The sequence below is a fragment of the Tachysurus fulvidraco genome, chromosome 6, assembly GCF_022655615.1.
Source record: "Tachysurus fulvidraco isolate hzauxx_2018 chromosome 6, HZAU_PFXX_2.0, whole genome shotgun sequence".
In the NCBI taxonomy this organism is placed as follows: domain Eukaryota; kingdom Metazoa; phylum Chordata; class Actinopteri; order Siluriformes; family Bagridae; genus Tachysurus; species Tachysurus fulvidraco.
Window position 1 is genome coordinate 16543323 of NC_062523.1, and position 24764 is coordinate 16568086.

The 24764-nt window shown below is 38.6% G+C and overlaps 1 protein-coding gene across 4 annotated transcripts; it reads right to left on the reverse strand.

Annotated features, from left to right (window-relative positions):
• akap11 (A kinase (PRKA) anchor protein 11) lies at nucleotides 1-22293 on the reverse strand. Of its 4 annotated transcripts, none has more exons than XM_047814725.1 (12): nucleotides 22148-22293; nucleotides 17312-17404; nucleotides 14645-14755; nucleotides 13801-13854; nucleotides 13118-13249; nucleotides 12582-12828; nucleotides 8149-12421; nucleotides 7517-7672; nucleotides 6555-6638; nucleotides 5299-5345; nucleotides 4756-4937; nucleotides 1-3484 (listed from the first exon to the last, which is right to left on the reverse strand). In XM_047814725.1, the coding sequence occupies exons 2-12, from the start codon at nucleotides 17372-17374 to the stop codon at nucleotides 3317-3319; spliced, it is 5517 nt and encodes a 1838-aa protein (XP_047670681.1). In that variant the 5' UTR covers nucleotides 17375-17404; nucleotides 22148-22293; the 3' UTR covers nucleotides 1-3316. The 4 variants fall into 4 exon arrangements, with proteins under 4 accessions (XP_047670681.1, XP_027020174.2, XP_047670682.1 ...); XM_027164373.2 differs by having other exon boundaries at nucleotides 6555-6641; XM_047814727.1 differs by having other exon boundaries at nucleotides 3320-3471; nucleotides 6555-6641.
• Nucleotides 22294-24764: the final 2471 nt, after the last annotated feature.

Below are 24764 nucleotides of genomic sequence, written 5' to 3' on the forward strand. Positions count from 1 at the left end.
TTCAGACTCTTTTTTTATTGTGCAGTCCAATAAATAGGAAAACTTGACAGTTTCACATGAAAAAGCTTTATTCTTAGCCACAGCTTTAACAGGTGTAGTGCTCTTACTTTAGGCTTTTAATATGTAAACTATTCATCAACTTCACTAGTGTAATCACAATTATAAGTTATACTGACATAAATTATTAAATATCTTACTTTTCAAGAGAATACAAATAAGCCGGAAAAATAGAGAAGTCAGTGTTATATTGTCTGTCTACTTCACTGAGATGAGCATGACACTGCACAAGTAACAAAATATTTACCTTTAAACTATAATGTCAAATCTGCAGTACACACAGCTTTAAATAACACAAATAGCAATAGATACATGAAATATAGGAATGTACAGAAAATAAAGTACACAAAGCCAGCACATTTATGCCTGGTTATACTTACAGCAAAACCAAATACAATCCCACTGTGAAAGAGGCAAAAGTGTATACCTGCAAATACTGTACACCTTCAGCAGAACTAATAAATTAGTTGATAAGATTTTTTTTTAGTCAAAAACCAAATTGTTATTTTCCACGTTTAGATTTATATAATGCCTACAACTGCCACCTACAAATCTTTTTTTTTTTTTTTTTTTTTTTAAATGGCAAATTCAAAATCGTGTAAACAAAATAGCTTCCTCTTCTTCTCCTTCAGAGTACGAGTCATGGCACCCTTTTTCACTGTAGCAATTCACATACAGATAGCACAAGCATCCACGGTGCTGTATGATTTCGGACCATGCTCATGAGAAATAATCGTTGATGATATGATGCCACAAACTGAACATCCACACCACTTCAATAGTAATACAGGTAAGCATGAAGGAATAGAATTGCATGCATTAGTGTTCATGTCAATCGGTATGTTCTAGATGTGTCCTTACTACCTACACCACTACACACACCTCTTTTGAAACCTTTCTGGTATCCGAACTGTGACATTGTTTTGAATAATACATGAACTGATGTTGCATCATGTCAATTTAAACTAACCGAACGCCTGCTACCTAGAAGCCTCTTGGGGTGCGTTCACATATGCAGCGTTTAGTCCATTGGAATCGAGACCTGATGCGTTTTTTTCCCCTTGGTGTGGTTTCTTTGTGCAGGTAACAACACAGCAATCACATTCAGGTGAAGACCAAAACAAACTATTGAACAAAATTACATTCTGACATTTTTATAGATGCGAGAGCCATGAGGCACAAACTAAACCAAAAAACAGAGCCGTAGAAATGCTCTGTAAAAAAAGTAGGAATAACTGTCAGGTGTGAGGCACAAAATGTTTGAACTAGTTATTTATATAATTATCTAGTTAGGTATTGATTTATGTGATTTCACACACTTTTTCTGACAAAGAAATTAATTGTACATGTATGTTTTCAGCCATACACAGCCCTGCACCAACTTTTTTTTGGTTTTTGGTTTGTTTGTACCTGGTTTGGTTTAGTTTCATACTGCACATAGTATGAAACCAAACCAGATACAAACAAATAAACAAACAAACCAAAAATTTTGCTCTGCCAACGACTCCGCAACTGGACTAATAAGAACAGCATCCTTATACTTAACCACAGGCTATTATCAATACACAACTACACAAGCTTTTGGTGGTTTTAATACCTGGTGGCTTTGGTGGTTTTTTAATAATGTGTCAGGAAATACAGTATATGGTTCTGAGATAAATTGAGAAGAACCTACATGGCCATTCCAGTGTAAAATGCAACCTTCATAGGAAGTGTAGTCAGTAAGGGGAATAGGATAGTGTGGGAAAATTTGCGGTGGTTGATTTCCTGCTGGAGTGTAAAACATCTCCAGGAGACGTAAGGAGTGTGTGATTAGTGACCGAGTTATGCAGGCACTGGAAGCTGTGGTTCATTCGTGGTTCAAATTAAAGTGGTGCTCCGAGGAATCTAAGCAACCACAAATGTTATGAACAGAACTCTAAGAAACCTCTATATCAAAGTCTAGGTATGGACTTACTGTATAAGGACAAATAAGTATTAAAAGTAGAATTTTTGTCTGTCTTTATAGGATGTCATCTCCTATCGTTAACATTCCAGAAATAAGAATCAGTTAATTTTATTACAGTTAATCCTGCACAAAAACAGAAACAAGGGGAAAAACAGTTTTAGAAACCCTAATGACTGTCTCAAATAAAGAACATGACCCATGTCCGGTACAAACTGTACATAGTGTCTCACCATTACAGCAACTACAGAAAGCTTAATACAGATCACTGGTAACCTGGCAAATCTGCCCTACTTTCTCCTTCATACTACAGAGCTTCTTTGCCTGTGTAGCAGCTTGTCATTTACTGACTATTCAAAATGTTACGGATTTACTTAACTTAAATGGACTCTTAAAAAAATATTTATTTTGTATACCTTAATTTTTGGCAATAGTGATTTTTTTATACAGTTTAGTTTACTAAGTGCGCTCAGATGTTAAGGAACGTCCAAGTGCACCACATCATCTGACTATTTTTAGTCATACAAAAAATAGATTATTTATTTATATTTATATGATGTGGTATCATAAATACTTATCCATAAGGGCATTTTAATAAATTCAGTGCCATCCTGAGGTCTGACATGACACATTAAAAAAGGAAAGACATGGGATTATTATATCGTTATTAAAATACATTTTAATGGAGTCTTTCGACAGCAGCTGTTTTTAAAGTGTCAAAATATTTACCATGAAATGGTATTTTGATATCTTGGGCAGCTACATGTGAACCTGGTGTTACTGAATAATTGACCTATAATACCTGTGCATTACTATTGTCATTCATTTGTACATCAAGCAACAAAATAATGTTGTGAGCAAGAACGTGGATATGGGAGGTGTAGTGGTTCAGCTGGCTGGTCCCTTTATCATGTAAATTACCCTAAAGAGAAGTGATCTAATATTTCTCTCTGCTCTAGGGATTCCACTTAACAAGCAATGCCGTCACCGAGCCCTCTGTTTCTTTGTTTTTAACACTGGCTTAGGGCATGAAAGCAAAACACTGAGAAAAGTGCAAATGATAACATACAGAGTGTGCGATATGCAATCCAATATAAAATGAAACAAAAAATTGACAGCAAAAGATTGAGAACAAATATACCTTCAGTCACGGCATGCAATACACGCAAACACACACATCTGATTCATGGCTAGACCTTGAAACTGGCAGGTCTGTTGAACATGAAAGTGATGGATATCTTCACCTCAGTACACTGCCGTTAGCACTTACTACTGACGTGTCAGTCACTTGTGTAAGCACTGGGTGGTGATGGTCTATGGGTGTTCAAGAAGCCAATGGAAAAGGGACCTGTGTTCATGTCTTCCGTCCTCAACATGTGGGTCCTCCTCGGTGGGACATTCCTCGTAGTATCTAAGCAGAGCCTGAAGGAGCTCGCCAACTCTCCACTCTCTCTCTCTCAGCCTCTGAACTACACGGAGAAACTGCAAATGTAAATACAGCAGCTAGAGTTAGAATGCATTTGAAACAACATTCCCATATTTGGATGAACCTGAGGCTACAGTGGCAGAAATCAAATGGACCTTCCGTATTCCCAAACTTTTAGAAGTTAAGTAGAGACTGCCTTAAACTGGACCAAACTAGACCGATGATTAAAACGAGTTTATACTGTTGCACTTCTAATTCAATTACATTTACTTGTACCACAGAGCTGTTGAAATCTCAGTTCTGATTGCTCAGGTGTTGATTAATATTCCTTGACAGCACGGCTCAGACAGTAGAGCAAATCCTAGGATAGCACAAATGCACTCACTATTATTAGAAGATTAAAATGACAATATTATAAGAATATGAACGTGCTCATGCACATGGACAAGTATGGTGGATAATCCACATAAACATCAAAATCAAATAGTTGCCACGGTTTCTGTGTGGTGATGTTTATTGTTTGATAATATGACTTTTTTTGTCTTAATTTTAAGACAGAATGCAAATATAATCCTTTTGGTTTTTTTTTGTGTTACATGTATTATACATTATATGTATAATTCTAAAAACATGTTTATTACTAAATTTGCAGTGTAATTTTCCAGAATAGATTTTTTTAATGGGGAAAAGAGTTAAAAGAACTTGCTGACTACATTTTTTTCTTTTTTTAGATTTATTTGTAAAATACTGTCAATGATATTAGTAATAAAATCATTTTTATTCAAATATTATTTATTTTGAAAGACATATGTAAAGAAGTCTATATGGCCAAATTGTTGTGGGTACATGACTGTCAGACCCATGTGTATTTATTCAAACATCCAATTCTAGATTTAGTTCCCCAATGCTGTTAGAATAAAAGCATCCTTCATTATCCTCCTCCCGGGAAGGAAACGTTGTAACATGCTTCTGGGGATGTGCCCATTTAAATATGAGCTTCATCAAGGCACTGATGTCAGTTCATCTTAAAGGTGTTCAGTGGGTGCATGGGTGCCTTGCATCAGTATTAACAAACCATGTCTTCATGGAGCTGGCTTTGTGCACAGGAGCACTGTTATGCTGGAACATGTCTGGCTCTCCAGTGAAAGGAAAGGGTCGTTCTATAGCATACAAAGACATTCTATACAACTGTGGGATTCCAACTTTGTGGTTTCCAGTATTTTGGGGAAGGCCCACATTTAGTTGTTAGGATCAGGGATCACTATCACCTTTTGGCTATACAGTATTGTGTGTATTTGAAATATCAGATATTTTTTGTAAATCAAACCTGCTGCATGTCTCTTTCTGATTGCTGGCCGAACTGCATGACTGGGAGCTCGGTGAGTGAAGCTGCCATCCACTGCAGCACCGTTCTCAGTTGGGGATCTGAACCTTGCCCCCATACATCTGTATTTACCACCAGCAGAGCCCTGTCTCCTTCTGTGTGGCCCCTCTCCACTCGCACTGTCCCTGCCAGAACAAACACACAAAAGCCTGTTAAAAGCACACATACACCCTAACTGCCATCAGAGCAGATAACCCCTATTTCAGCAAGCCCTAGCATAAATCCCTTTCCCACAGTCAGTAAATGGGGCCAGACTACTCAGTCTGAAATCATCTGCAGACCCGCAGTGCTTGGGCAGTTACAGGAGACAGGGATATGAAACAACAGCAGCGCAGTTTGGACAAAGTAGCAGAATATTTCTACTGCCAAGTATGATCCATCTGAAATATGACGGTGTCAAGCCCGACTACAAATACAAATATCATATTTCACTATTTACCTATTTAAAAAAAGGTTTTATGATGAGAAAAAGAAATGATCCATTACCACACATGAAGTTCCTGGCTTCAGCTTCCTTTCCCTCTGTGTAGTCACTACAGGATGACAAACATCACTGGTGTGAGCAAACAGATCAAAAAGACAGCATCAATGCATCAAAAAGCCAAAAGGCTGGAAAAAACATGCAAGAGGGCCATTCAGAACTGAAAGACAGAGAGAAGGATCCCATTTTTCAGCAAACCTAGTTTTCATACTGACCTGTTCCACTATTAATAGTGACATTGCACTATACAGTACCATACGAGTCAGGAGGAAACAAGTTCAGGATTACTTTAAATTGTTAGACACTGATTTTTACCAAATTGATTAAATATTTTTTTATAGAAATATGTGTGACACACTCGGTAATGCATTAATGGCCAAATGGGAAGCAGACTGAGAAAACCTGTCAGATGTCTCTATGGCTGAATTTTAGACAAAAAAAAAAGATAAAAAGATAAAAGATAAAATTGGGTTTTAACAGAAACATATCTTCTGACACCTATTTTAAGGAATGTTTAATAAAAACTTGCAAATAAATAAATGTAAAAATCATTTAATTCAATTTATTTTCTTGCTAGGCTTGTATTATCTCTCTAAATAAAAATAAAGGATATAGTTAATAATTGTGAATAAATAAGCTTTTTAGTTCTGGTGTTTTTAGTATTATAAATAGCCAAAGATTTAAGAATTCCCTCTGAGAATGGTTTTCCCAGGCTGCCGCAGAAATAAGTCAGCCCAAAGGCAACAGATTCAATTGCTCTTCATCTCATTAAAGAGTTTCACTGTGCTCCATTCAGATAACATTTTCCTGTTCAGTGAAATGAAGCACTGACAGTGATCTCTAATGCCATTTAGCATCTATGAGTCATTTTCCCAGTGGAACAGGATCCTTATGAGAAGCAGGGGCCAGAACAGTCTCCCATCACTCAGCCATGCAGCAGACAGCAAAGACAGACTGTTCTTTTGTCAGAGACAAGATTTCACAAAGAACTGACAGAAGGAATTAACTCTCTGACTCTTCCTACTCCCACTCACTCACACACACACACACACACATGATTTAATTGACTAATTCTATTTGTTAAAACCACAGAATGGAGACCAACAAAGGGCTGTTGTGTTCCTAGGTTTGTCTCTACAAGGCAAAGGTTGCTACAGTCACACAGACAGATTTTCAGCACTTGATGATCAAAGCTATTGCATCATGCAGACATTTGAGAAAGCCCACGCTGACTATACTCAGTTTCCTGCTCTGGACCAACCTTTCTGATGGAGAGAAGGACAAATGCTCTTCATAAACCTCGCCCTCTAACCCCAGACTGCTCCAGCTACTGCTGTTCCCATTACTGCTGTAGGAGAAAAGAGGAGCACTAAACACTGGGCAAGCACATACACTATCAGGTTATTGCCATGTCACTGTGGACCTTACATACCCACCTCGAAGAACTCTTCAAGATTTTATAAGAGGATACCTATCACTTCTAGCCACACACAGTTAGCACGAAGGCCATGATTTAACACTAATGGTATCCTAGAAACAATGTCCCAAGATAAATAACTGCTCACGACCACACCTTTCAGAAATATTTTGATACCTACTGATGGCTTTCATTATCCAAAATACTACTTGGTTATGACTACAACCACCTTAAATACAAGTCTGTGCCAAGAACTTCTGTCAGCTAATTCGAAATAATTCTCTTCTCAGCTTAGAGGACAAGGTCATTTAAATTCCTGATTGAAAAAGGAAATATACTAACTTCAAAAATAGAACATTTGGTTTTGCTTTTTGTGGAATAAACAATTTTCCTTGAGCGAGTGTAGTATCTATAAAAAAAAATTCACTTCTTGGCAAAGATGAATGATTGTTTTGGGGAAACCTTAGCTGTATAAAGGCCTCAAGTTAATGTGCAAGATACTGAAGAGCCAGAAATACAACAACAAAATATTGCAGGCTGTATTAAAATTTGGGCAATGAAAACAGTTTGCTTGTCATTTACAATTCCTTGAATGATTTATTTTGACAACTAAATTAAGCACCACTCTTCCAGATTCTCATACCACTACATTTATGCATTCGCTTCTCCGTCAATTTGTCATCTTTTTCTGTATGCTATGAACAGTGTTCAAGTGAATAAATGTGTGTAGAATCAGGAAAAAAAAAAGTTGTTGAGGAGTTAGTAATCAAAGTGAATTTCTTCAAGCTACTGAACCTCAAAATTACCTGTCACTTAGGTGATGGAAGCTACTACTTTCATCAGGATGGTCTTCCTCAAAGCTCAAATTAGACCAGCTGCCAAGACTGTCATCTCCCACACTTAGATTCAGCTGCTGGCTGACAGTTGACTCTGTGACATTGACACTCTCACACCCAGGAGCACTGGAACATAAATAGTAAAATATCCACTTATAAAAAGCATAGACAGTTAACATCTTTTTTTCTCCACTGGTGAGTTGTTTGAAGTCAGAGTGTTCGTTGCTTTGCTAGAAAGTGTACTGATATTCATCATATGCAGACCTCAACATTCATTCTGTTGATGGATGGAATTTACACATAGCTACACCCTACTCATACCAGCATAGTGTAATTATACTGTATTATTACCCACCGATGGAAAAATCTACCATTATTGCTAAATTATAATTTCCATAAATCACAAACTACATCAAAGCAATCGAAATCTGTGATTTATTCAAATCACTTACCTAAATCTGTCCAGGATTACACCAACACAGGAAATGTTAATGACTAAGGAACCCACAATATTTGAGCAACTGATGAGCCACTTTTCTTCTGAAGTTCCAACATAAGTTTTTACAAACATTTTTACGAGACCAGTCGTCTGTTTTATTTACCTGAGGTTAATGGTTTGGCAGATGTTAGACAATGCAGACGTCATGATCTCTGTGGTAAGGCTTTCTGCAAAGCTTGCGCCATCGTGACCAATCCCACTGTCTGCATTTAAGCTGGTGCTGCTATGTTCCTTCTTAGCTTTCTCAAATGCTGCAGATACCATTTCCTCAGCAAAAACTGCCCTCTTGTCCAGATCTATCTGGATTTTGGGAATTTCAAGACCAACCATCGTGTCCACTGAGTCTTTCTGCATTCTCCTCTGCATTCCATGGTACTTCATGTGACAATTTTTGTAAAATGAGCAATCTCGTCCTTGACAGTACCGGCAAGCCTTGTATGCCTCGGTTAGCTTCTCGGTGAAAGAACTGCGGTCCAAAGCCCTTCTCTCTTCTACTGTCTGAAGAGCTGTAGCCCCCAGAGTCATTTCCAAAGTGTCGTCAACAATCTTCCTGGCATAATGCTCAATTACTTGCATAACACCATTATTGTAATTTCCATCATCTAAGCTGCTGGTGCTATGATATTGCCTGTTTTTCCCAGTGTATGGTAGCATTGAACATGAAAACGCAGATTTGATTAAATTTTCAGCCATGTCTTCAACATTTGACTTCCTGTAGAGACACGAGTCTGTGAGCGACTTAGGAAGCCTAATCGAGGACATTCTTAGCTTTCTTGTGACGTCACATGTAATATTGTAGGCCAATGACTCAGCAAAGTTGACAAGTTCCATATACTCTTTTCTACCAATGTTTTCTGCATCTTGACAAACACACAGCGTGGACGCTTCTTGTCCTGCTGTAAGAATGGCAGGAGAGGACTCAGATGGTGGGATCTTACAAGTGCTACGGCTGCTGTCATGGTGGGACTGCCGGGATGAGCTAAGTCTCAAAGGGGACTTCTGCTTTATTTTCTGTGCAGCATGAGCTAAGCCTGATTTGATAGATTTATAAGCCAACTGACTGGCATACTGATCCAGGATAAGTTCCCGGCTTCCTCCATCTTTTTTAAGTACCTTGATAACATATCCTGCATACTCGTCAGTAACACTTTCACAGCTTGGGTACTCTGTTTGGGTTGAGCTTCTACGTGAAGTGTTAAACTGAGGATTGGAAACTGGTACAATGAGAACATTTGACCATTGGTTATTTTTGCTGACAACGTGACAGTCTTTCCGGTCACCATGCTGATGCTTATCGGATTTCAAGGATCCTCTTTTGACTGTTTTGTGAAGGCAACTGCTGGAACGCATCATCCTCTTTACATCACTGATGACTTCCCCAGCAATTTCCCCAGCATATGTCCATAATGAATTCAAGGTTTGTTCCGAGAACTGTGCACTGTGTAAAGCAAAGCTGCCATTGCCTTCTTCATTCTCTGACTGACTTACATCACCAACGGTTAAAGTGTCCATCTCAGTTGCCATGGAAACAATATGGCATGCCAAACGCTCAGCATAACGCAGAGCCCCTCTCTCAATCATTTTATTTCCCACAGTGGAACTTTGCTCAGTGTTATGGGTCATAGAGTTAAGACCATCTTCCTGCTCAACATCATCATCTTCATTGCTGACAGCTTCTTCAGAAAGTGACCTCATGAGCCTAAGCATGAATTCCTCTTTCTCTGAATCGGAGCTCTCTTCCAGCCCTGGAGTTGGTTCGTAATGTGGGGTGGGTGGTGGTGTTGCAGGGGAAAATTCCTTCGCAAGCTTACCCTTCAGCTTCTTGGAAAACTGTTTAAGCTTTTTCTCACTCGAGGTGTCTGATGGTTGCTGGGGAGTTGAGGGAGGGGTGCCAGGGCTTCCACTGGATTTTATTCCAGTGCTGCCATTAAGCAACTCTTCTGAGACGACTTTTCTGCCTCCACGACTGCCTCCCTCAAAACTGGGCACTTCCAAAGTATCCTTCATCACAATAGGCTTGACTTCTGGTGAAGATTTGTCGACTGTATATGCATTTTCTAAGCCAGTTTGACAAATTGTTTTATCTATGTTCTTTGAAGTTAAATGTGACTGAGAGTAACATGATGGCGACTCTGTCAAATCTCCCTTGGGAAATAAAGACATGATTTTCTCTGATGCGCATAAATTATGAGGTGGTGAACTCTGACATGCCACATCCTGGGATTTTGCTATACCAGTACATGGAGCTAGCCGACTCCCTATGTTTTTACTAATGAAATCAGCACAGTCGTCCATTTTTTTCTTCATTTTGCTTGTGGGCACAATTTCAAACACTTCCCCCACTATTGTCTCAACCATAGCACCAGACATTTTCTCAAAACTTTTTCCCATTGGAGGTTTTTCAACTGCACTTGTAGACATATTCCCAAAATTCCCACAGACATTACGAATTTTGGAAATACCTAGCACTGACTCAGAACATGTTGCAGTGGATGTGTTGGAAGTGGAGGTCACAGCCCTTCCTTGAGAACAAATGCTTCTTTTAGGGCTGCTCTGGCAAGTGTGACTAATGCTGGACTTATACTGACACAGTTCCTCTGGGTTCTGCATATAAGATATAGCTTTGCCAGCTGCAGGGACAGGGACACAACTGGCCATTCCGGAAACACAGTACAGAGCTTTCTTTACAGTGCAGCCATCTTCCTCTTCTTGATTTCCAGCTTGGATAAGCGACTGCGAATTCTGCAAACTTGACTGAGCATTGCAGATTTTTGTGGTCTGAGATGCATCTTCAGCACTCACATAGCAGATATTGTCAAGTGACACACTTATGGCTGCCTGTGTTGTGAAAGTCACGTCAGCTTGGGACAGTTCTATGAAGGCTTCTTGAAGAACGGACTCAGAAAGATCTGAAGCATAAGAACAAACCACTTCCTCTTCTTGCTCAAAAGACCAGTCCTTTGGGGTAAGTGGAGTAGAAGGATGTGAGAACTGGCAGACCTCCATAATTCCCTCGAATACTAATTCCTCAGCAAGATCAGCTGCAAATCTGGTGACAGTGTTGTTAAAAATCTGCTTTTTCACAAACAGAAACTCTTTCAGAGCTCCAGAGACTGCTTCCCCAACAAGGAAACCAGCCAATCCATTTATGGCACGCTCTTTTAACACATATGCATGGCGCATTCCAATCTCTTGAAAGGCCATATGAAACACTGAGGAGGTTAGCCTAGCAGCTAAATGGCAAAGTGTTGTAGTACAGGACGAAACTCCTTTCTGTAAATCTCTTAAGGCACTGCCGATGCTCATTTCCACCAGGTCTGTGGCAAACTTCTGAATCCCATCCTTCAGAGACTGCGAGTGTGATTTGGCAATAGTGACAGTCTCCTGAATATCAGACAGTTTCATCAAATGTCCGCTAGTGTTTTTGAATTCTTTATGGCACACACAACTCAAGTTCTTGTTAATGTTAATGTCAACAGGAGAAGAGTATCCACAAACAGTTCCAAGAATTTCTTTCGAGAGATTGTTTGCAAAATCGGAATAAGTTTTATAAAGTGAACAAAGGTCCTGTGGTTTGGGAAATTCTGCTACATCTCCATCTGGTTTCCAAAAACACTCCAAGGCTCCTCCGTCTCCCAGAGGACTAAATGCGGATGAGTGAACCGGGCTGAAGATTCCTCCGCTCTCCTCACAGGATGTCCTCACTGGTCGTGGAGAATCTGGACTGTCAGACTGTATGCTATACGGAGATCCTGGTTTAAGTGGAGTGGGCTTCCTGATATTGGCTGGAAGAGTCCTGTGGTCAAACTTGTGAGGGTTCATTGCTGTTGTTGAACCACTTTTTGAATCAGATTTACTAACAGAGCTGTCAGTCCTTTTTTTTTTCTGGGTAAAGAGAACCTGTTCTTTTGGCACCTTCATAGTCGAATCAAAACACTGATCAAGATCATCGAATTGATCAAAACTATCAAAAAACTCACACACTTCAGAGTCTGAATCTTCTACACCTTCTTTAAGAACAGGGATCTTTGGAATGTCAAGCTTTGCTTTTAGACTCTTCTGATAACCAACCTCGTCCAAAAAAATAATGGGACTTGGACTAGAGCAGTCTGAATCATCAGATTCTGTGAAAGATGTCGAGGTAACACGACTTTGTGGAAGGTTACTCTGTGTGGATAAGTTCCAATCGTTCTCTATATCCATAGACAATGTTGTTGGTGACTTCTGTACTAATCCTGTCACATCACAAGCCGACTTCTGTCTAGTCTTGGACTTCTTGGAGACAGAACTAATGATGATACGGGACCCAGATAAATCTTTGAAATGTGAGGGGAGAGTTTGGGAGGCCACATCTCTCTGGTTCCTCTTATATACAACTATAAAATAAGAAAGGTCATAATGGCAATTAGGTCAAATAAAAATCTGTTTAATAAAATGAGATGTTTTTCAAAAGCATATGTGATACAGGACTCGAGATGACAGTTAAGCCAAACATTTATTAATATTAGGGTATTGTGAACATGTAAATGTAGTAACCTGTCTCCTCCTCTTCCAAATGTTCAAAAGCTGTGACAAAATCTTCCTCGATAGAAGAGACAGATTGATTGGTGTCATCATCCTCAGCTTGACATGACTCTGATATGCCCCTCTGAAGAGACTGTACCTCCAGAGCGTATCTGATCCCTGCAGTATAACGGCTCAGTAGCCCCAGCATAGTACAAACACTGATCTGTTGAGGGCTGCCATTTCTCAGTATGCACATGGCTCTGGATGATAAGTTGGTCTGCAATTAGAAAAATCAGACAAGGCTTGTAAAAGCATCACACTGTGTGGGCTAAACAAGTTTGAGAAAGCATATGCCATTTTTTGTTAGGCCTGCAAGTTTGTGGCTTGATATAAAGGTCTGTCTGCCTACAAAATTATTCCTATTGTCACAGAAAGAACATACCACACATCTAAAAAACCACAAATCACCTCAGAAGACACTTCATTTCCAAGAAATGCAATAATCCACCATCAAGCACAAACATGCATGCATACTTTGTAAACATGGTCCCTGAAAGATAATGTACCTGAGAGACGCCGTCTTTTCTGTCAAAGGTTCGCTTTGGATCTTTGATGAGCAGCACTTCTTCATCTTTGAGAGTTTGTACATGCAGAGATCTTAACAACTCCACCAATTCAGCAGAGAGAGAGATCACAGCCTATATAAATTACAGTTAGATTCATGTGTTTATTATCAACATTGGCAAGTTGGAGCACTTCCATCACAATAGTACAGTTTTTGTGAAATATTAATCCATATGCCATAAAGGTCAGCAAAATGTTATCAGCATCATAATCAATGTTTAAAACATATACATAATCCATCCCCATGAATTTTGTTCACCGCTTATCCGGCTGGGTGGCAGGGAACCCGGAGCTTATCTAAGCAGTCTCTGGGCACAAGGCAGGGTACAGCATGGGCAGGATGACTATAGCAGGGCACAATCGCTCACATATTCACACAGCAATTCACACACTACAGACAATTTAGAGATGCCAATCGGCCTACACCGCATGTCTTTTGACTGGACTGGGAGGAAACAGAGTACCTAGAGGTAAACCCCTCCAGCAGGGAGAGAACATGGCAGAGGCAGGAATTGAAGGTGTGAGGCAATGTGCTAACCACCAAACCATTGTGCTCCCCATTTATATGTAATGATCTATATAATTTAGTTTGCTAACTGCGAATTGCAGAAAAAGAAACACTTGCCTGTAGTGTGAAATCCTCCCCTGCAGTGGAACTCGGTAAGCATATGAAATGTATCTAAAATAAAGAACACGGTTGTGTAAATTTACACGGTTCTTACACAGAACAGAACTGCAACTCCATAAAATTAGTAATACATGATGCACTTCCACTGAAATACTTTTTAAACCTATTGTTCCTGTGTGTAATTCCCACACCATTCATGTGACTGAAAGAATGGCATCATAACAAACAAGAACGTACACCAAAGAGTTGACAAATTTAGTCCAAGTGCCACTTCAGGACATACTTAAGATTACTAGTAGTGTACACTTTTTAAGATTAAAGATATTTAGATTAGGGAATTAAGACACATGGCAGAGTGGACAGACCACTTAAGATAAACTCTGATGCAATTATTTATATCACAATACTCAAATTGAGAAAGTTATTTCAAAATCATTTAGTTAACTAAGTCCGTGGTTAAAACCACCATTGCAAGCTTACAGAAGCCCAGAGTTACTGACATCACAAGAGAATGACTCAATCAAATAAATGTTAGAAACATCTGCCAAGGCTGAGAAGGCCAAAGACGTTTTAACAGAAAAGAAACAGATTGTTGATCTACACATGTCAAGTGTTGACTAGATTAAATACACAAAGCAGTTAAAATACAAGTAAGCACACTTATGGCCATAATAATGTCTGAAACAGCTGAAAACCTGTGGTCAGAATAGACGATGACAGTCCACATGCACAAATGTTAACAATAATTTTGCCCTTATACTTTCCAAGAAACTGTAATCGAAACTGTTATTGTATTTTTGTTGTTGTTGTTTTTTTTCTCTTCTATACACATTATCCTTACTTGTTGCAGACACTGAGACTCTCTAGTGCGCTGCTCTGGCACCACATTGCTCAGCTCTTTCCTGTTCTTTAAAAGGCTCCTCAGGGACAGGGCTGAACTCTCACGGATGGTCTATTCATATGAACACAAAGAGAAAATAGAGCTGTTAGTTCCTTCATTCAAGTTCAAAAGCTGCTAAAACAAGTATAATGACAACCAAGACACATTTATCCATCAATGAACTCCACAGTGCAGACTAGGATGTTAATAATAATAATAATAATAATAATAATAATAATAAGTGCTACAGTGTGGTGAAAGCTGATGTTTAAAACAGTAAACACTTTAATGGCTTCCCCAGGGTTGACTAAATGCCAGCAGTATCAAGCAGCTGGACAGAACTGAACTCTACACATATTACTTCATTGCTGGATATTTTGAGTGTTTTGGCTTTAGGAAACTAACACAAAAACAAAAACTATAGTTCCGTTAATGTGTGTCATGCTATATCATGTATCAGTTAGACTCTAGATTTAATGATTTTTCCTGAAAATGAGATGCTCTGTGGGTTTCATTTAATAAGGTACTGGATTTTCCTATAGAAAGCCTTGTTTATGCCAGACACTGGAATACATGTCTCATTTCCAATGTGTACAAACAGTTTTTACCTGACTACACTGGTGCTGTCTGTGGTTTTTTTGTTCCGAGTTTATTGTCATCAGGTTCTGTGCTTAATTAGAGGTTATACATCTTAAATGTGCAAATTCTTCCTTCCTTCACCAAAACCTCACATGACTGTTGTCATAACAAATAAACCAAAAACTTCTGGTTTAAGATGTGACATCATTTCGATACATGTTCTGTCCCAATAGCATTACTAATCATGTACTGACTCTTGAATAAATAGCTAAATAAACCAGTTTATCTGTCTGAACTATTTACCCATGCCTGGGCCATGTTATTTGGTGAAGTTGTGTGCTATGCATATGCTGCAGTTTGCACAATGATTTGCATTCAACTAGACTGTATTTTGTATTACCTGTAATACAATTAACAATAAGTCACTGCAGGGTAACATTGGAGAAGCTTGCAGGAGCTTATTTGAAAGTTTCAACTGTCCATGACATTGTGTAAATTGATAAGCCATCCTCATACACATTCATTCATTCATTAGGAGTGTTTGTATCAACACTATAAAAGAGTTTTAGAGGCTGGAGAAAGGTCTTTTTTTTTTTTTTTGCTTTGAACCGCAATCAATCAATTTTTCAAATTATGACTTGATCACTTCAAATTATATATTTTTATCCATGTTGTTAAATATATGCTTGTTGAATTAAATTTTAGACTTCCACTCCAGCTAGAATATCCTATTGCAAACTAAAAGCCATGGACTGACCCGCTCTCATTCTTTAACACACACTGACCACATTTTCCTAAATACTGGTCTGCCCAAACCTCCTACTTCTCCCCTGTCTCTGTCAGCAGCATCAACCAAAAGCTGCAAAGCACTCTTTGACACATTTTCACTTCTTCCATTACCTCTGCTCTTCAAACACCCATCAAGCTTCCAACGGTGAATTTAAAAACAACCTGAGCACATTCTTTCTATCTGCCAGTCCGCTCTTTACCGGATAAATGAGCTCGGGGTCGAACTCATCATTCTGTGGGTTACATCCTGAAACCTGTCAGATATATCTGTTCCCATTTCCAACCTGATGTCCTGCCTCTGACACTTTGCATGGATTAGACTGATAGAAAACCTCCCTGGTTTTATTTTAGAAGAAAATAAACATCTCTAATTTGCTTGTCATAGCTAACATTATTGAAAGAGCTGTTGCCCATTTAGCTGACATTAATATCTTGATGTCCTACTACTAAACTGTTGATTGTAGTGCTCAAAATTCTTACTCTATTCTAACTGTGGCTCTAATACTTTAATACAATGTGCCCTGAAAAGTGTGCCTTTGTCTGTCTGACTGTAACTGACACCACTAGCACAACACTCCTGCTTTATTCTTGTTTTAATACCAGGCAATATCTCAGTGACAAAGATCTGGATCTGTTTCTATTATTTTTCAATTTGACATGTTATTCTCTGGTTACAATATCCCACATATTCACTGCTGCAGATTTCTATGTAGCCTCCTCAGTAAGTGGCCATGCTGTAATTTAAAGATTGCTTGTACTCTACTTTTCTTAAATCTGGGACTTAAGCCCTTAAACTTAGTCCCACAGAGCTTTCATAACACTTCCTTCATTACGTCCTTCGGATGCCAGTTACAACTGATCCTTTTTCTTTCTGCACTTTTTCTCGGCTTAGTTATTGCTTAAGCCTAATCGCCCTGCTGTGGCTACTACTTTCTTTGCATTGTGCTTTATTAAGCCTTATTGCTTTGCTAGCATGAAGTATACTGTGTGTGTGTGTGGGGGGGGGGGGGGTGGGGTGTCTACACCAATTAACTTAAGTTTTGTTCCAGGTCCGACTGTTATAATAATAATAATAATAATAATAATAATAATAATAATAATAATAATAAAATATCTCTTTAATTACATAATCACTAAGAATATGAACAACCACAACGATGGTAATAAGGTAGTAACAACAATTTTACTACTACTAGGATAAGAATTATCAGTGACAATACTCAGAAATCCAAAGGCTATTTCTTTAATACTTGTAGCTACCTCTTTCCTGATGCTGGCACGGTTCTTGAGTGGAACACCCTTGATCCGGGCACAGGCATCCATGGCAATGCAGGGCTGAGCTGGAGGCCACACCTTCAATGAAGAAAACAGGAATAAAAGAGATTGCCAGATCAACATGCCTGATGTAGATCCATAAATGAAAAGCTAGCAACAGCAGTTTGGTACCTTCGCTGGGTTTCCAACATATAAAGTAAAAGAATGAAATGCACAATACGGCCAAGGTGAGATGAATGTTTATTACGTCTAATCCTCAAAAATACAATCGTTACACACTACGACATGTAGTGAAAAGCTTTTTATGACTTTCCGTGTAGAAAAGAAATCAAAATAATTTTTAAAAAATGGTATTTTAAATAGTATTTCAAAATAAAATACAAAAATAAGCTAATAAGAAAATGAACTGTGAAGCATTGATCTGTGACACAATAAGGTGGGAGGCTGTAAGAGGTGATACAATACACAAAATATGTGGAAAATCAAAGAAAAATCTATGGCATGTAAATACTCCACTGAAATATACATAAATATTTATATTGCCACCAACACCATAAGGTGCTGTAGATAAGCAGCAAAATATAGACTGCTAATATTCCTACATCTGAAGCAAAGTCATCACACAAGCGCTTTCACTTTTTTGGATCATGATTTAATTTATTAGACTGTAACTTAATCTGATCATTCCCATAATCATATAAACTGCAGTGTGTAGATCTGATTTATAAACACAACTGAGTAGTTTCAGGCTTCTGTATTATTCAACTAAATATAAAAGAATTTTAAAAGAATAAAAATGAAGCAAGCCTTTCTATGAGAAGGTGTGGCTAAACCTTTGATTTCCTGAAACAAATATTTCTTATTTCAGGAACTACAGCAGAATATTTTACAAAAAATAAGTGCAAACCTTGTCAGGGAAAATGTACTGATGAAAATTTCCTAAGAAAGGTAAAATAGGTCAGACTTTTAAGCATGAACATGCATTGGTGGGTAAACAGTGACCACAAGAGCAGTCTCAGTCTCAGACACAACCTATTTTTCCAGTGAACGACTATTAAGAATGGATTCTCTATTATAGAAAAAACTCGTGTGGGGGACGTGAGAGGCTGAAGCTCAGGGAAATAAAAGAATAAAACTTCTCAGGGGACACAAAAAAAAAAATAAAAAAATCATTCTATAAATTTTCCAGTATCAGACCTGTGTTTTCAGCTGCAACCCAATTATTGTAAGTCACAACCCTATATTATTATATAGGCTATACTATTATTACAAGCTCAAGCTCCAACCCAACATTCCCACTAACATTACCACAAGCCATGAGAACGAACCAAGAGTGAAAAAAGAAAAGCACCTTGGTGAAAGAGACTGAAATCCTTTCACATGTTAAAACTGTGGCCTTTTATCTTAATTCTATTCAGATATTTTTAAGGCAAATCCAAATTTGGTACTCTTAATTGAAATAATCCAATTATGTACCTTAAATCGTTTTCTAAAGCTACAAAATAAATGGTTCCTCCCCAGTAACAAGGAAAGCTACAGTTGCGAAATGCAAAGAAAAAGTGCAGACATTTGAATATTTGTTCCTGCTGTGAATTGGCTTTACTACAAATGAATGAATTCAGACATCGAGTTACTACATCGAGTGAATTCAGATGACTAGGAATCAAATAAAAAACCTGCAAAACAATTCATGTTATACGGTCCCTTTAGCATTTCAAGTAATTAACACAAAATCAAGTAGACTCTGAGATATTTGGGGGAGCGGTTTTTCAAAACGATCACAGATTTTCCGCAGATTTGGGTCGACACGTCACAGCACATGTTCGGCCATCTTCTATCCGTGTGCACGAGTACAGCTTATCATAGAAAGTAATTACATGCGTCTTCACTAGTAGGAGTTTAAAAGAAGAATCATGTGCTTACTATTTTCCCAATATTAGGTTACAGTTAATCCAAATAAGCATTCAAACTCCATTTAAGTAAAAGATACAGCTTACATCTTTGCCAAAAATTTTCACTCATGACTCAAATGGGTGAAAAGTTTACATAACTACACTGCAGCGCAGAAGGATCACTGACATCTTGATTAGTTATGTTGGTTTTCCCAAAAGAGCATATTGTGCTTATATTGTTATATTCAGAATGTAGCCTTCAACCCATTCAATTCCCAGTTCATACATTTACTACATGGAAAGTGACATTTTGAATAAGTACTTCTAATAAGGGGTCTGGGGAGCGCCAGGGGTTTATGAAACACAGCCAGATGGTCCACTTTTTAAAACATTAAAAAAACATATGTCGAAATTCAGTCAAGTGGCTTTTACTCTCTATGTTCCTCTATGTAACTCAGACACATCGGAACAAACTGTTTTTCCTCAGCACTAGCCTACAGATAGCAACAGCGGCATAGTACACAAGACTATGAAAGAGTTTATCATTATTAACCTATATTAACCTATTGGAACGGTCACTAGATTGTATTATGTTTAATCCAGAATCAAGTAATCAGATATCAGGTCAGGCTTCAATCTAATGACAGTTTTATTCAAAAAGATTTTCCATCAGAGAACCGGTAAGAAAAAAATATACACAGCTTTATAAATATGTACAGTATTTAAAGCTTGATGGCACCAATAAAAAGCCAAAGATTATAATAATGCAACTAATATCTGAAAACACCTCAGGCTTCTGAGAACAGCCTCTCTTATTTTTTCACATTTTCTGGGGTACGCACAGACGTGGAAGGCCAGGTGATTTCCTTTTCATCACAGACCCTGTTATTCTGAACGCTTCAACCAACATGAGACATTGTGTTAATATCAGGAATGTTTCCAAGACAACCCACAGTGAAACTTCTAAGAAAAAGGTGCTGAACCACAATTACAACTTCAAGACTTTTAAATAATATTCAAGAACAAACACCCAATGCTCACGGTGAGCCCATGTTGCTATGGCTACTAGCTATTGAAACTGCACCATCAGTGCTGCTTGCGAACAAGGAGCAAAACCCACCCTCCTCGTTGCTGCATACTGGCTGTTGAAATAATATGCATTTACTTTGCCACACCCTTTACATCGATCAGCCATAACATTAAAACCAACTGCTTATTATCATGTAGGGTTCCCTTGGGCCAGTAAAACAGCTCTGACCGGTTGAGGCACGGACTGCTGCTGCTATTACACACGTGTATATATGTTTACAAGAAAGATCTTTGTTCAGAATCATCTATTTTTGCACACTGTACTGTATAATATAAAGAATGCACACCGGTCAGGGCTACTTTGTGTATTTGTCCTGTAGTGTTTTGTATTGTTTGTTTGAACTGTCTTTTGTCTTGCACTGTTTGCACTAGGTTGTAACTTACTTTAAAGTCCTTAGCTCTGTGCTGTTTTATGTAGCACCATGGTCCTGGAAAAACATGCTTTCTTTTCTGCATCAGCTATATATGGTTAAAGTGACAATAAAAGCTTCTTGACTGGATGTCACAAGACCTCTGAAAGAGTGCTGCAGTACAAGATTTGCACCAAGACATTAGCAGGAGATCCTTTAAGTCCTGTAAGTTGTGAAGTGGATCAAACTTGTTTGTCCAGCACATCCCACAGATGCTCAATCAGACCAATATTTGAGAAGTGAAATCAGATTAATATTTGGGTAATCATGTCCCTAAAACATTTCCTGAATATTTTTTTTTCACTGAGGCCACTGCCATTAAGGAAATGTTTCCTTGCCTAGTGCATCACACTCTCCACTGGCTTGCCATCTTCATATAGCACATCCTGGTGCCATTTCTTCTCCAGGTAAGTGACACACACACACACACACCCATGATGTCCACATCATGTAAAAAAAAAAACGTGATTCATCAGACGAAACCACCTTCTTCCATTGTTTGATGGTCCAATTCTGATGCTCAAATGCCCATTGTAGGTCTTTTTGGTGGTTTCCAGAGGTCAGCAATTAGACCAGTCTTCCTCTACACTGCAAGCTGTGACGCACCGTGAGCCCAGACACCTCTATCATAGCCAGCATTCACTTTTTCAGCACTTTGTGCTACAGCACCTATTTTGTGGGATTGGACCAGGCAGGCTATCAATAAATCAATGTTAGGTTTGTTGCTGGTTCATGCATTGCACCTTCCTTGGATCAATTTTGTAGTTATCAACAATTGCAATACAGGAACACCCCAAAAGACTATAAGAGATTACCTCAGATGTCACTCAGATTCTTACACTTGCCATTTTTTCTTGCATCCAACACGTCAACTTTAATAACTGGCTGCTTATTTGCTGCTAAATATAAATATAAATATATACCATTGTAATGATATAATCAGTGCTATTCACTTCACCTGACGGTGGTTTTAAGGTCAAAGCTGGTCGTTGTAGATCAGTTAGTACACTAATAGACAGATAAACAATGCGGTTTAAAAAAACATGAAGTGCGTTACTGTGTGTTACTTTCTTACGTCACACGTTTTGTTTACACACAACTCAGGCCTGAATGTGACGTGCGTTACATTTTGCTTCCTACAACCTGCCTTTTGTGAATCGATCCGACCGCTTTTACTGTCTAAAGCGTTTAATGACGCTTGTTAAGGATTACACGAAGCACTGATTAGAGTATTTATCTCAGGCTGTTAGCCTACAGCTAGAGATGTCATATTAATATAGATGATTACAGCATAGCTAGCTTAGCCGGTTAGCATCGAGTCAGTGCAGCAGATATGCTAATCTTTAACCGATTACATCACGACAGCGTTTATATAGATAACATTTGATCGCTGTCATAAAGAGACTATATTTTCTAAACGCGTCTCTCACCTTTGTTGTGACAGGCACGCGATAAACTGTCGGATGTTTCTGTATGGCTCCTCTTCATGAAATAAGTCAAACAGACCAAAGCAATCGAACCCGGAACAGCGGGGCTGATAGGATGAGCACAGAGTTAATGATCGACGTTTCGGTGGCAAAAGCTCTCCTCTTTCTTATTAGGTCGTCTTTCTGCACCGAGGTTCTTTATCTTTTTTTAAGATAACAAAAGAAAGTGATTTTGAACTTTGCCGGTGCAAAACAGACAAAGTTCAGGTGGAAAAACAAATCACAGGAGTGGGCAGTTTTGTCTTTGCTAACAATCAGGACATGAAGATAAGAAGATTGAGGAATAAAGAAAAGCCAGTTTGATTGACATGGGAGTGTCCTGTACATAGCAATGTGATTGTGTGCGCAAAACATTTACCATGTCATCTTCAGTTATGTTTATGTTGCTTAGGTCTACTGTAGTTTTTATCGTTTAGGATCTCAAACTAATTAAATTGGTTAGAAAAAATTGTGGGCAGATATAAGCGAAATATAACCATGATTAAGCTTTTTGTGGGAGCTGCTAAGATTGTTGAGGTGAGACTTTGGAAGTAGGCAGAATTGTGTGGAGAGACTGGTGAGGGGAGACTGTGTGAGCAGGCAGATTTGGTGAAGAGAGACTGGTAGCTGGCAAGACTATTGAGGAGAGACCGTGAGAGCATGTGGAATTTGTGAGAAGAGACTATGGGGGTGTGTGGGGTTAGTAAGAAGAGACTGAGCAGTGAGGATTGGTTAGGAGAGACCTCAGGAGCAGGCGGTATTGGCGAGGAGAGATCGTGAGAGCTGAAAGTTTTGGTGAGGGAAGACTGTGTGAACTGTGAAGAGGCACACAAAGTATTTGTGAAGAGAGACTATAGTCTGTGGCTGGATATATAGACAGTATATAGGTCCAAGTAAGCCTATTAGATAAATATTGTGGTTAGGTTAAAAAAGAACCATGGTTAAACTCTGTTCAAACCTGTTGGTGAAGAGAGTTGGAGGGAGTGGATGGGGTTGGTGAGGAGAGTCTGTTGGAGTGGATGGGGTTGGTGAGGAGAGTCTGTGGGAGTGGGTGGGGTTGGTGAGGAGAGTCTGTTTGAGTGGATGGGGTTGGTGAGGAGAGTCTGTGGGAGTGGATGGGGTTGGTAAGAAGAGTCTGTGGGAGTGGATGGGGTTGGTAAGAAGAGTCTGTGGGAGTGGATGGGGTTGGTGAGGAGAGTCTGTGGGAGTGTATGGGGTTGCTGAGGAGAGTCTGTTTGAGTGGATGGGGTTGGTGAGGAGAGTCTGTTTAAGTGGATGGGGTTGGTGAGGAGAGTCTGTGGGAGTGGATGGGGTTGGTGAGGAGAGTCTGTGGGAGTGGATGGGGTTGGTAAGCAGAGTCTCTAAGAGTGTACAGTGTTGCTGTGGAGAGTCATTGTTAGTGGATGGGGTTGGTAAGAAGAGTCTGTGGGAGTGGATGGGGTTGATGAGGAGAGCCTTTGGGAGTGTACATGGTTGCTGTGGAGAGTTGGTGAGAGTGGATGGGATTGGTAAGGAGAGTCTGTTGGAATGGACAGGAGCACTCAAAATTCCTTTGGGAGCTTGCAGAAATGGGATCAAATGAATTCCTGTGCACGCCTTTATCCCAAGCTCTGGAGGTACATGCCCTCACTTTTGATGCTGTGTCTTGTAAAGCCCTGTTATTTATTAGTTGTATCAAGTATATTAGACTGGAGGAACACTAAAACTTTGCAGTGAACTGAGTTACTATGACTAGGGCTAGGAGATATTGTAGTAGACTTCTTCCAGATGTGCTACAGTTAGAGTGAACCATGAAATGCAAATGAAACATATAATTTATTATATATAGAACCATATAGACCTTTTATTTGAGTTTATTTGAATAAATATTTCACTATACAAATATATAGTGAAAATAAGATTAGTACAATTTTATACTTCTTTGTAGACACTCATTTTAAAATCGTAAAATGTTCTTTTTCAGCCATAGGCAATCATTAACTCCTGCGTTGTTGCATATTTTGCCTTTATCATGCATCTTTGTAAGAAAAAAACAAGACATTTAATACAGAACTTTGATGAAACTGACAAAGAAACTGCTAAATATTTAATGTTTAATATTATATACTTAATGTTTGGCCACCCAGTTGTGATTAAAAAGTAATATGTTTTAACTTGAGTTAGGCATGTTACATGTGATCAAATGCTAGAGTCAAAGACTGCTACTGTTAAACTTATCACATGAATAATTTTGTACACATGACTTAATGCTTAATGACTTTAATATATTGATCAAATACTTAGAGTAGTTTATGTAATTCTATAGTGATCTTTTTTGTCTTTCTTATTTTTTGTAAAATAGTTAAGAACCCTAGATATAATGCTAACCCTAGATATATACATTTGTGAAATTTATAGTCAAACTATTTTAAAATGGCTGTTAATTATCTTATCATTGTAATTAAATATGAAAGAAAATATTCACATTTTTTAATTTTACTTTTTTTTTAATTCAACTGAGTGTTTGAGACGTCTTAAGCAGTTATCTTGACTTAATCTTTCAATGGGGTATAAACAACAGAGTTACAAAAGGGGCCAGGAT

Bases quoted from the DNA above. Each gene is read 5' to 3' on its own strand.
- akap11 (XM_027164373.2), bottom strand. From the start codon at position 17,374: ATGGATGCCTGTGCCCGGATCAAGGGTGTTCCACTCAAGAACCGTGCC. The intron at 12,829-13,117 runs GTACATTATCTT...TTCTAATTGCAG, and splicing joins GAAAAGACGGCGTCTCTCAG to ACCAACTTATCATCCAGAGC. The intron at 3,485-4,755 runs GTTTGATTTACA...TTACATTTGCAG, and splicing joins CAGAAAGAGACATGCAGCAG to TTTCTCCGTGTAGTTCAGAG.